The sequence below is a fragment of the Lissotriton helveticus genome, chromosome 7, assembly GCF_964261635.1.
Source record: "Lissotriton helveticus chromosome 7, aLisHel1.1, whole genome shotgun sequence".
Lineage (NCBI taxonomy): Eukaryota > Metazoa > Chordata > Amphibia > Caudata > Salamandridae > Lissotriton > Lissotriton helveticus.
Window position 1 is genome coordinate 1,595,017,035 of NC_136068.1, and position 12,533 is coordinate 1,595,029,567.

At 42.9% G+C, this 12,533-nt stretch overlaps 1 protein-coding gene across 6 annotated transcripts in view; it reads left to right on the forward strand.

The window, feature by feature from the left end:
- Positions 1 to 12,533, forward strand: part of TRPM4 (transient receptor potential cation channel subfamily M member 4) — a 369,304-nt gene that overhangs the window by 171,353 nt on the left and 185,418 nt on the right. For all 6 annotated transcript variants that reach the window (XM_078655174.1, XM_078655175.1, XM_078655172.1 and 3 more), the window contains exon 3: positions 666 to 843. In XM_078655174.1, coding sequence (XP_078511300.1) covers positions 666 to 843 — 178 coding nt within the window. The remainder of the gene's footprint in view (positions 1 to 665; positions 844 to 12,533) is intronic.

Genomic DNA, 12,533 nt, shown 5'->3' on the forward strand with positions numbered 1-12,533 from the left:
CAGTGGTGATGAACCAGTGACTAGGTGGTACCAGAGGCATCTTTATCCATTTCTGGCCTCGGAAGCCTACACAGTGAGAGCACTGACCCACCACTTGCACCAACAGCAGTCGCCTCCAAACCAGCAGCACTCGGTGTAAAGACTCCGGGCCTGAAGTAGATCTTGGCAAATGGGTTACTCCATCACAATGGTGACGGATATCCCACCCTCCAAAATATAAATCCCATTGTATCCTATAGGAGTTATATTTCTGCTGACTGGATATGTCACAATTGTGACCAAGTAACCCATCCCCCAAGATCTAAATCAGGCCCAAAGTCTTGTTGGATGATTTTCTCCACTGTCCTCCCACAGCCTGTCTGTCTTAATTTGGTACTGCTCTTTAAGCAGGGCTCGAGTCGGGGGTCCACGCGGGTGGACGGCGTCCCCCCACTCTTTTCACAGGGTGCCCGCCGCCCCCTGCCAAGAAGCTGGGCCCCACAGAAATACACTGAACGTGTCCCGGTGTAAATTTCAGACACCGGGACACGTTTAGCAGGTGACGTCATGAAGTCATTTGCTTACTATCAGTCCCCCCACTTCTTTTTATAGGACTTGTGCCCTGTCTTTAAGTATGAATTAAGGGGATTTATGTTCTTATCTGGATATTGTTTTTAACTCCTCAGTTCTGTGCCACATTGCCAATGCGGTGCCCCCAGGAACAAGCATGTGGCTATAGCGATGGAGGATAACTTCGGAGCAGCGATTGTCAGCAAGTGGGACACGCACGAGCACACAACTGAAGAGGCAACGGACGCCTATGGAGACATCGAGTTTGTAGGTGCCGGCAAGAAAGTCAGCAAGGTGAGATAGCTGCTTGTGCACCATTTTTATTCTGGGGAGATTTTATCGAGTCATATGCGAACATGCCCTCTGACTGATCTCTTTCTGTCTGTAAGCCACATCTTGTTAAGGATCTTATGGTGGGGATTTGTCCTACTGTGTCGTCCCAATTATGTATTTGTGAGATTGATTCAGATTGTGTTGTAGTATGTGGGAGTGACGTTTAAACTGTAATTACCCCAAAAAAGCACAGGTAGCCTAGAGCAGTTTCTTTTACCTATTTCTCTAGTGCAGGTTGGTTATCCTGCAAGGTTCTGTCTATTCACTTGATCGTTGGTAGCATGAATATGTGAAAAGCTATATAATCAGGGCTTGAGTCAGGATACCACGCGGGTGGATGGTGTCCCACTACTTATTTTACCGGGGGGGGGGGGGTCGCCATCCCCCCTGCCAAACAGCTGTACTTCACTCTTTGGCCTCTCTGGGACGAGGAGCTCGTCACCTTTCGTGACGTCACTTCTTGTCGTGACGTCACTTCCGGTGACAGCGTCCCCCCACTTCTTTTTTTGCGACTTGTGCCCTGTATATAATTACTTTATTTATTGCTTTGTTAATGGAAACCGTGTTTACGTTATGAGCTTTATTGATTATACAGTAATCTTATTAGGTGCTTTACACAATAGCAAAGACTAAATCCATTTATTTTGCATTTGAATACAAAGGAAAAGTGATGCCATCATTGCAAGATGTAGCAGGTGGTATTTTGCCTCTGCTTCATCTCCACGTAGGGCTTTCAAGAATCTTTCAAGAGTTTTGGAATCTTAATTCTCACCCAATATCATTTTAGGAGAATACTTCAATCTAGTGCAAAATGTTATATTTGACAGATCAGGAAATAATTGATTTGGTTATTTAATCCAGTAAAGAGTTGAATATTTTTATTTTATTTGTTTCCTTCAATATTTTCTCTTGTTTTTATTCTACTCATTTCTGTCTCTCTCTCTTGGTCTATCATCTGTCCATTATTACTTTGTTTTTCTTTGTCCAGCTTAGTTGCTATTTATATTTTTGTTTATTTCTCCTGTGCTTGCCTGTCCCTTTCTATCTCGCTCAATCTTTCTCAGTACCCTTCTTTTGCTTCCCACTTACCTTCCTCTGCCCCTTGGGGTTTTCTGTTGTCTCTTCCATCATCACGCCTTGCTCCATCCCTTCATTCGTGGGAGGCGTGGATAGTGTTTCTCTTCTGTACCTTGAACAAAGGCCATGTTTACTTTTAGGCCGTGGCTGTTGTCTCCGCCCGGTTTGTGCTTTAACACGAGCATGTTTCTCACGAGCGCCTGACTCACAGTTCAGCTATGTGCAACATCAGCTGTCAGAGTGGATCGCCTGACTCGCCCATGGCGCCGCCCCACAGATAATCACACCTCACAGCTGCAGCTGCGTGACACGAGGAAGGGCATTGAAGGTTGAAACGGTGTGCTTAGGTTTACAGGTCAAACAACTCCTAGTAGCGCATAAAGATCAAACTCGGAGAATTGCACGCTGCTCAGGCACTCGAAACTGATTATAATAATTTATAATTTTGGAATTGCCTTTATTTTGTAATCCGGGCAATTGGAAACGCTTCATTGCCTTACGTGGTCGTAGTTTTTATTTGTAAATGTGAATTTACTGCACTAGCCGCATAATCCACTATCTGCTGCATACTTTGGAGCTTTCAACGAAAATATAGAAGCAATTGAAGAATATTAACCTTGCTTCAATCTGATGCAGTCAAATGTCATACCCTTTGTAAAACTGGGTATTTTTCGTCTGATTCCTTGAATTAGGTTTTAAAAAACAAGCACTGACAAAGCCAATAGGTCTTACCTTTTGCACTTTGTGAAGCCTTTTGCTGATGCTGATGGAACACTAGGAATACCCTAACCTTTTCTTACTGCCCTTCTTCTGTACTGCCTCCTTCCCTTCGGTTTCTTTCAACAACCATATGATTCTCCCCTCGCCTGTTTCTTCCCCAGCATTCTGTTTTTCTTAAAACCTTCTCTCCCCATACCCTTCTGTCTCCTCAATGCCCATCGGTCCCTTTGCTTGCCCATTTGTTTCTTACCAGTCTTTCTGTCTTTAACCCAGCTCCTGTTTCTCCCCTGCCCTTCTTTCACTCCACTTGCCCTTATGCTTTTCCCCTTGCCCTTCTGTTTCTCCCCCTGCCTTCCTGTCTTTACCCGTGTTTGTCTGTACCCCTGCCCTTCTTTTCCCCCCATTTACCTGCTGTTTCTCCCCTGCCTTCCTGTCTTTCCTGTGCTTCTGTCTCTACCTCTGAATCTTTACCCGTGCTTCTCTATCACCCCTGCACCTTTGTCCGTTCCCCTCCTATTCTGTTCCTCTCCCTGCCTTTATCTTTACCCATGCTTCTGTCTCCACTGCGCCCTTCTGCCATACCGGTCTATCACTCCCCTGACCTCCTGTCCAGGGCACATGTCCTAAAAAAAGAAGTGGGGGGACGAACCAGGTTAGGCAGTATGCATGTGAAATCATGACGCATGCCATGACTGCGCATGATGTCACGACGTATGACACTGCATGTGACATCACAGGAAGTGATCCCACTGGAAGTGACCACACAAGAAGTGACATCAGATATGAAGACCTCACACATGTGATTATTAGGTATATCGGGAGTACATTTAAGAGCATTATGAGATTTAACAAATGAGATTTGGCGTCAGTTATGCTAAAACAGGCGCACAATCCAGACGCTAAATCTGTGCCTCAATGAATACGTTTATTTTTTTTATCCATGCTACAAAGAAATTGGCAACAAGGAGTAGCATGGCACTAGATCTGTTATGCTTAATTTATTGCAAAGTCTACGTTTAAAAATATTTGATTGGGTTAAGGCATCTGATATAAAGGTGGCCAGTAAATCTCTGGGAATAGTAATAATGGTGAGAACTCTGGAATTTAACGCATTTCGCGGAAAGATTTGTGATTTGAAGTCCCAGATTTGAACGGTTAATGTGTCTCCTGCAAAGCAGATCACTTAACATGCAGATGACAGATTTGTATTTTAAGTAGATAGTAAAGTGGGTTACTGTTTTTAACACAGAGATTCTTTTGTTCCCTGCAGTTTATACATTGTAATCCTTGTAATATAGCATAGTGAGCTATGAAGGACGTATGACTCCCACACCTTGTAACCCTGCCTCATGTAACAAATCTTGTACATTGATTTACCCATTTCAATGTATAATGTATAATGTGTATGTTATGTAAAGAGCTCTTACACCCTGTATTGGGTTGCGTAGCGCTATAAAAAAAAGTTCTTCTGAAATTGTTATTTGATAAAGACTGGGCTAGACCAACACATCTGACATTCTTACAGTGCATGCATCTCTCATATACAAGGACTGAACAAAGGCAAAAGCATGCCTGGCTTAAGTACCTGTGAAGCAATAACAAGCTGTGTACCTTTGTTTCCCCTCTGTGGAATTTACATTTAAGTGTGAGGTTCCATGCGCATATACAAACAAAAGGAGGCCTGATGGGCCCCTTAACTTCGGCCCAGCTGGAGGTGAAAAAAAGCCCCCTCACTGCCTGCACTTTGCTGCTGGGAATCGAAAGGCGACAACGTACAGGTGCTGCTAAACGTGCCCCGATGTCCTACACAGGGAGAAGTTCAGCATATTTCTGTGGGGCCCAACTTCTTGGCAGGGGGACGGCGTCCACTCTGTGAAAATAGTGGGGGGAATTCTGTGTACCTGCGTGTACCCCTGATTTGTGCCCTGCTTCTGTCTCACACTTACCCTTCTGTTTCCCCTACCTTTTGTTTCTCCCCTGCACTACTGTTTCTCTCATTCTCAGTTTCTTCCACCTGTGCTTTTGTTTCCTGCCTGTAAGCCCTTACCTTCTGCCTCTGTTCAAGGTCCGTCTCTCATCTTGCTGCACTTAAAACTCTCTCCCATGAGCTCTATACATGGTCTCATCCTGCTTGCATTTTCTCTCCTCACGTCTATATTTCTGCACTGCTCTTCTCCTCTAACCTTTTTTTACCTTTTCAGTCTTTTTCCTCACTTCCCTCTCTCTACTTCCTTTCTGCACTTTCGTATTCTCTTCACAACGACGAGTCTCGCCCTTTGCCTTCTATATTTGTCTACGTTGTCACAATGTACCCATGCCGTTCTCCAGGTAACCGCTATTATGCTTTCATTCCCTGGCCCATTTTAATGCTTTACTGTGTAGTTTTGGATGTTTGTTTAGATTGAAAATCTCAAGACAAGTTGTTGCTTTGGTCTGTCAGTCTTGTCCAAAGGACTCATTCACCCAGTCCAGGCAGCCTGCATGTGACCACACCCCCTCCACTTAGGTGTGTGGCAAGGCCAGCTGCTAGCCTGGGCAAGTCTGGCCCTGTGATCATCACAGACTCCCTTGGGCCTGAACACACTTTTCAGGAAACCCATACGTCAGTGTTGGGAAAAAAATACAGTACCTCATTTGTTAGGTCTTGCCTAGACAGTGGGGGTGGCATAATTCAATCTCCATCCTTGCGCGTCTCAACTATGCAATGTAAACGGGCTCTTAGCACCACTATCTGTGGCTGTTCTAATGTTATTTATGTGTAGTGGTGCACTCGAATGTAATACTGCTCTCAAAACCAAGTACATGATTTTTAACCCCCCCAAAAAACTCGCCCCAATTCCTCTATAGGTGTGAATAGGTTAGAGAGTGTATACGTTTGAGTATCTGGGTGTGACCATGAACGATAAACTGGAATGGGGTGATCATCAAGTTAAGTCCCAGCTCAAACTAGCCCAAATAGCAGGGGGAATAATCAGGTTAGTCAATTCTAATAAGTCATCTGCTAGACCGATAGGTCCCCCGTTGGAGAATTATAGACTCCAGGCTAGAGGTGCAATTCTTTATGGTAGCGAATTTTGGGGCCACGTCTGTAAAAAAGATCTACTTATTGTCGAAAATAAGTTTATCAGACAACTCCTAAAGCTACCTGTTAGCACTCCCCTGCTGCCCCTACGTTTGGATCTGGGCCTGAAACCACTGGATGTAGTAGTGGGTCTAAAGCCTTTAACCTTTTGGCGAAGATTATGGACAACTCCTGAGTTAGCTAACTATAGGCAGGAATTGCAGGAAATTCTTGCTCTTCCTACTATAGAGAATATCCCGTGGTTAAATATCTAAAAACAGAGTTTACCAGGCTGGATCTCCCGACCCTTTGGAGTGATCCTGAAGCGGGTTGCCAGGGATTATCCCGTAAACATCTGGTGGCAACCTTCCACGCATGCAATCTTACATCCCACATACAGGGTAGATGCTCAGATTCCATAACTAACACTTTTCTTGGGGTCAAAGATTGCTGTAAGTTTGAGACTGTTTCAGATGACATTTTCCCGAATCATGCCAGGAAATTATACCTGCAATGGCGCTATGGCACCCTGACGCTAAGAGCCTTCACTAGCAAATGGAAACAGCACTCTTTGGAAAACTGTCCTGGCTGCAATTGCACGACAGAAGATGAAGTGCATCTAGTTTTCTTTTGTCCTGCTTACATTGCTGCTAGGTTTTGGATAATTCCACTTTGTAAAAATCTAGGGTTTGCTAATTGTTTAGAGGCTTTTAGAATACTCAAGACTGACCTCTCAAGTGCAACTGTCTTTGCAGTGGCTAAATTCCTCAAAGCAGTGTGGCACAAGAGATTGTTTTTAATTTCTAGGGCACCCCAATCCTGATTCAGACTTTGTACTAATTAGATAATACATTTTTATGTATTATGATATGTTATGTTAGATTTTCAGTTGTCAGTGTTATTCGCTTTTTATACTCCGTAACTCTATAGATTGTTTTTAATATTAACTAGTTCTGAATCATTTGATCATTTAATATTGTGATTTTGGTGTACTGGGGCTTGCTTTGAGACCCACCACCCTGTATTTGTGTGCTATCTGTGTGTTATTCGGTAACTGATGGTGCAATGATGTCTGTACATTTTCATTGTATTGATTTTATGTTGCATCTTTTATGGCAAAAATGCCGAAATAAAGATTAACGTACGAATACTGAAGTGCATACAATGTAGAAACCAGAGGTTCATAAATCTATTCCATTAATGTTTAGCTTAATCATGAAGAATTGTAGATTTTATTCTTTTGCTCTTACAATTCAAGTTATGTTACACGCAAATGAAAAGGTGTTTTACACGCATAATGATGATTTTAGTACTCTGATAACATTTATTTTGAAATGACATGTGCACCTAGGGGAACATCGTTTACAACGCTGTGAAAACACCGCGATGCCTTTACAACGATGCCATTACAACGCGAGTCGTTACTACGACTTGCGCTGGAAGGCGCTGTTGTATAAGGAATATTGCAATTTTATATTCCAACAACTTCCCTACTGTTACGTGGACTGGTGTTGGAATATACAATTATAATATTCCACAATCCACGCCATACAACGCAAGTCGTTGTAACGACTTGCGTTGTAATGGCAGCGTTGTCATGTACCGCGATCTAAAAGATCGCGTTGTACTGACATACATCCGTGCACCTATATTCCTGTAACTGAAGTGCACTCTTATTCTTGTCTTACTTAACTTTAGTAGGCCTGAACATCAAAATGTATTTTTCTGCTTGCATGGCCTCTCCTCTGCATGTGCAGTCCCAAGGCCACATTAGTTAGAGAAAGGAGTATTCTGTATTAGCGATGGAGAGAGATGAGAAGGAAATCTTGGCAGAAAGAGCTGAGAAGCCAATGTTGTGAAGAAGCTGTTTATTCGTTGTGTATCTGCAACAAGTGAGGTGCTCAAGGAGGTGGGTGTGTCAAGGTTTCGTAAGATAGGAGAAAACGCTAATGTTACTAAAATAACGAAAGGTTCACCACCATTGATCAAAGAAAAGGTGGTGTGATGAACTGATCATGAAACTGTATCTGTATGCTTTAATTAATGTATATCCTGTTAGAATGAAGGACAGATCTTTTTGGACATGGGGAGTTACAGACCTCTCTGCTTGCGAGTGTGTGGCTATATGCTAAACACTTGTTCCTTTAGAGGTTTTCTACTGAAATCCCCACAATCTTGATGCCTGCTGCATTCTTAACTTCTCTGCTGCCCATCTATAATGACTCCTGTATAAGTAGATTCTAATTTAGGTTACATTACTGTTGAATTATTCATGTTTAGAAGGGAGAAGCCTACCTTCTCGGAGAAGCATCGATCTCTCGTCTTTCTGCTTTCCACTTGCTGTAATACTTCCTGTATAGAATACTTTCTTGTGTTGCTTACTTGGTGGTTTGATACTAAAAGTTTAATAAAAGCACCTTGAACTTTGATAATTGAATCCTAGTTCTTATTGTGTGACCAAATCGGTTACTCTGTTGCCCGGGTTAGGCCCTTGTAGTGAAGCAGCTAATTTCTTTCTTTGCCCTGTTTTTCACAATAACATCACTGCCATGGTTTTTTGCACATATTTGCGTGAAAGACTATATTGGATGAGTGTCTCTGAAACTACTTCTTTGTTTACACATCTAGCTTTGCACAACATTATCACGATGCTTCGAAAATCATGTACAACGCCATTCTATGCACTATGTTCAAATGTCGTTCTATCTTCATCCACGGGCGATATGATTATCTACATATCCGTAACAACGTTAATCTATATGTACATCACAAGGCTACTTTCTATTATAAATAAAGAGCATACCAAAAGATTAGTTGAGGAGGCACTTCAGCTGAAACCGAGGGCCCTTGCATGCTGAGACTTCACCACACAGCAGTCTGACATCTCGTCAGAGGTGTCCAGTTCATGACCAAGACTGGCCCAACATTCTCTCCTGCCAGGTAATGGGGTTGGGGTCATCCTTTGGGGGAATCCTTGGCTTTGCATATTGTATATTTCTCTGAGCACAGGTAAGCACGAGTGACTGAGCGAAAGGCTCTGATCTGTAACCACGATCCCTGAGGTGTCAGGGTTGTCAGTATGCAAGTGAAATCATGACGCATGCCATGACTGCGCATGTTGTCACGACATGTGACATTGCATGTGGCATCACAGGAAGTGATCCCACTGGAAGTGACCTCACAAGAAGTGACATGCGATATTAAGACCTCACACATATGATTATAAGGTATATCAGGAACACATTTAGGTGAGATGAACAGAAATAGACATGTGAGAAAGACTCATCCAATGGGAGCTGATTTTACTTTGCTTAGTTTCATTAGGCATTGGAAGGTTCATTCACACTGATGCTATGGACACTAGCCTTTCTTGCACCATTCACCTGCTCTGCCTCAGTGAGTATTGGGGCTTGCTGCATACCCAGGGTACTACATATTGCAGTTGGTAACTTTTTAGTAAACCAGTGCATTCTGGGAGTTGCAGTCTTGGTTAACTTCCGAAGACTTCAGTTGTTTAAAACACAGACCGTAATGATTGGTAAAATTGGAAGCACAGTACTGGAATACTTTCTGCCATTTCATTGCAACAAAATTGCCAGGGGTAGCCAAAGTGACGACGACACACACACACACACACACACACACACACACTCACTCTCACATTACTTTTTCAACATTTTCTTTATTCAAGCCATGCTTCACAGCATCGGGATTGCTGTACAGCATGGCTGTAACCCATTGGCAGAGCCTGTATGTCTCACAGGCAAGCCCTATTGGCTTTGCCAATACTTGTTTTTGTTTCTGCACCTGTTCCTGAGTGCAGCTTGGCTGCATCCCTTAATGCTGGCAGTGTGTTATTACTTTGTTTTCTGTCTTCCTGCATTCTAATTGTTTACCTTTATTTTATTATGTCTATATTTTGTTTTTCTAAACTAGAAATAATGGATGCATGGGCAGCTCGGGTACCAAGACAGGGTGTTTTATTGGGTTATCCTGTTTCAGCCCTGCTAAACTCACCACAGGGTCATTGTGCTTTCTTCAGGACAAATGAGTCGAATCCCTACTTTGCCGTGGTATCTTTTCCCGCTTATCTAACCTAATGGTGCAACACTGTCACACATAGAAGCATGCATTCAAGTACAAATCAAACTTCAGGAAATTTTTCTAGGTTTGTACTGTCAAGAAGATCATTTGGGCTCCATAAGGTCTCTGCAGATGCGAGGCTCGAAGGACACTGTTTAGGTAGAATGCAGTGCGAGTACTCATGACGGATGCTTGACTACAGGTTCTGCCCTCCTGCAATGCCTTATGGAGCCTAAAATTTCTTCTCAACAGTATACACATAGGAAAAGCTCCTGAAGTTTGGTTTATTATAGATCAATTTAGCATAATCCCTGTTTAGGACGTACTAAGCTTAGAAAGTGCATCAAGCCCACCCACTCACACTAGGTGCAGTGGGTTAAGATCCAAAGATGAAGTATGCCATATGTGGCATATGTGGGGGAGAATCCTAATAAAAATCAAAGATTTCCAGGTCCCACAATGTGCCACCTCTAGTACTCAGGGCACAAAGCGGACAGGATAACCCTTCAATATTAGATTTGGTGTACATCAATTAAGAGGCTGAGGGCAACCATGTGTTTTGGCTTCTCACTCCCCACAATGGGGATATATTGCTGGCTATTGACTTTTAAAGGAGTGGCTGTGACCTTTGAAATGAGGTGTGGGCAATTATCAGAGATACAATAATAGTAAATATAGCGGTGAATTAGAGTAGGTTGTACTTAGAGGAAGGAGGGATACAGAGAATTGGAAACAAAGTAGAGAGTTATTCGAAAGAAAATGGAAAGTTAATAATAAGAAGTTTTAAGTCAAAGTCAGAATTTCATGCAGGGTTTTAAAAGAATATTGTGGAGATTTTTCACGATAGCATATAAATCTGTAGAGAGAAACAACTTTATTTGCATGCTAGATAGTGATATATTATTATTATTATTTAAAACTGTATTGCATCGCTTCAGTTAATACAGTTCTCAGCCTACAACCCTGGGGCCGGCAGCATATATAGAATGGCAACCTAATGTAACACAGCTGACATGCTGACATCCCGGGGGTCCGCCAGCGATTTCAATACCTGATGTAGTGAACTTACGAAAATGAAACTCAAAATTGGTGATGTACATCAATGTATTAGGTGTCATAAGTGTCACAAACCCAACACACACCCCCTTCCCGTCCCCACTTCCTGCCTTTCTCAAATGCAAATCGATAATTAAGATGGTTAGAAACCAGCTTATAAACTTGTGACATAGTCTTCCGCCTCTTCATTCGAAAAGTAGTGTCCTATCAATATCACTCATCGCGACAACACACGTTTATAATCCATATATCCATCTGGTTGATTCAATCTGACAACTTTTGCTGGACATAAAATGTTTATCCTGAGTCATCAATTCGAAAGTCTGCTCCCCCTGAACCCAACCAATTCCCAAGGGGACCCCAGATGTCTTGAGGTCTGGACCTACTTGCATCAATTCCCAGTAATTCGTTAACTGGTCTTTGCAGTATGTAGCCGCATTGAGCCATCCCGCTATCATTGGAGGATGGTGCTTCTTCCAATGTATCGCTACTTGGCGCTTCGATAATAATAACCGCATAGCTGTCAGTTTTCGGAAATTTTTAGGGACCTCTAATACAAATCCCAACAGGGCCACCAGTGGTGAAAGCTGCAGTTGTTGTTCAGTAATGCTCCCAATGTGTCTGCCAACCTCCCCCCCCCCAGAATTGCGCTATTGGCCTGCAATACCAGGCCACGTATATAAAAGTTGCATCTAGTGATCCGCATTGCCAACATCTCGTGTCGGGGTGCAAGCCCATACAATGTAATTGAGGCAGCGTACGATACACTCGGTGTAGAAAATTGAAGTGTATGAGCCTCAGTCTATAGTTTGGTGAAAGATGCTTCAATTGTGAGCAGCAGATTTGCCACTTTTTGTCAGTAATTGATGTGCCTTGATCCCTTTCCCAATGCGCTTTCGACTCGTTCATAATAATGGGGGATGCTTCTTGTGTCGTGTTATAAATGCGGGTAATAAGCTTGCGGGGAGATGGGTACGATAATATGTTTTCTAAAGCCAGCACAGTAGAAGGCGCTTGAGGGAAGCTTTTATATCTCGCCCTACTTGCCACTCTGATCTCGTAGTACAACAACATGTCTGATGCTGAGGGTGTTTGCTGGTCACACATCTGTTGTAAGGTTAGGAATGTATCATCGGGATACAGATCACTCGCCTTGGTTAATATCGGGCTTTTGCTCTCAGTGTGTTAGCAGTATCCATCAGTGGTGCTGAGAGTGGATTTCCCCCCAACGGCATGGACGGTGCATATAGCTCATCCTGACCCGTTCTCTTGGCAATGTTTTTCCACTCCCATCTCGTTGTTTCCACCATGTCTATTTCCATATGTGGTATTTGTATGGTTTGTATACGGTCATGTTTAACGGGAGAGGTGCTACCAGACCAATGACGATTGTATGGAGAAGTTTAAAAAAATTGAGTGGTCAGCGGCATTGGTATATTTACAAATAAATATAAAAGTTTTGGTAGCATAACCATTTTTGCGTTGTTTCTAACGTTGGACCCTACTTTTCATCCATTCAATCGCTTTACCATAGTTTGCCAACCATATTTCCTGAATGGACCTGCTAACCCAGATACCCAAGTAGCGTACCTCACCATCTGCCCATTGTATAGGAAACTCAGTATCACATGGGGCTGTTTCATCTGTGAGTGGC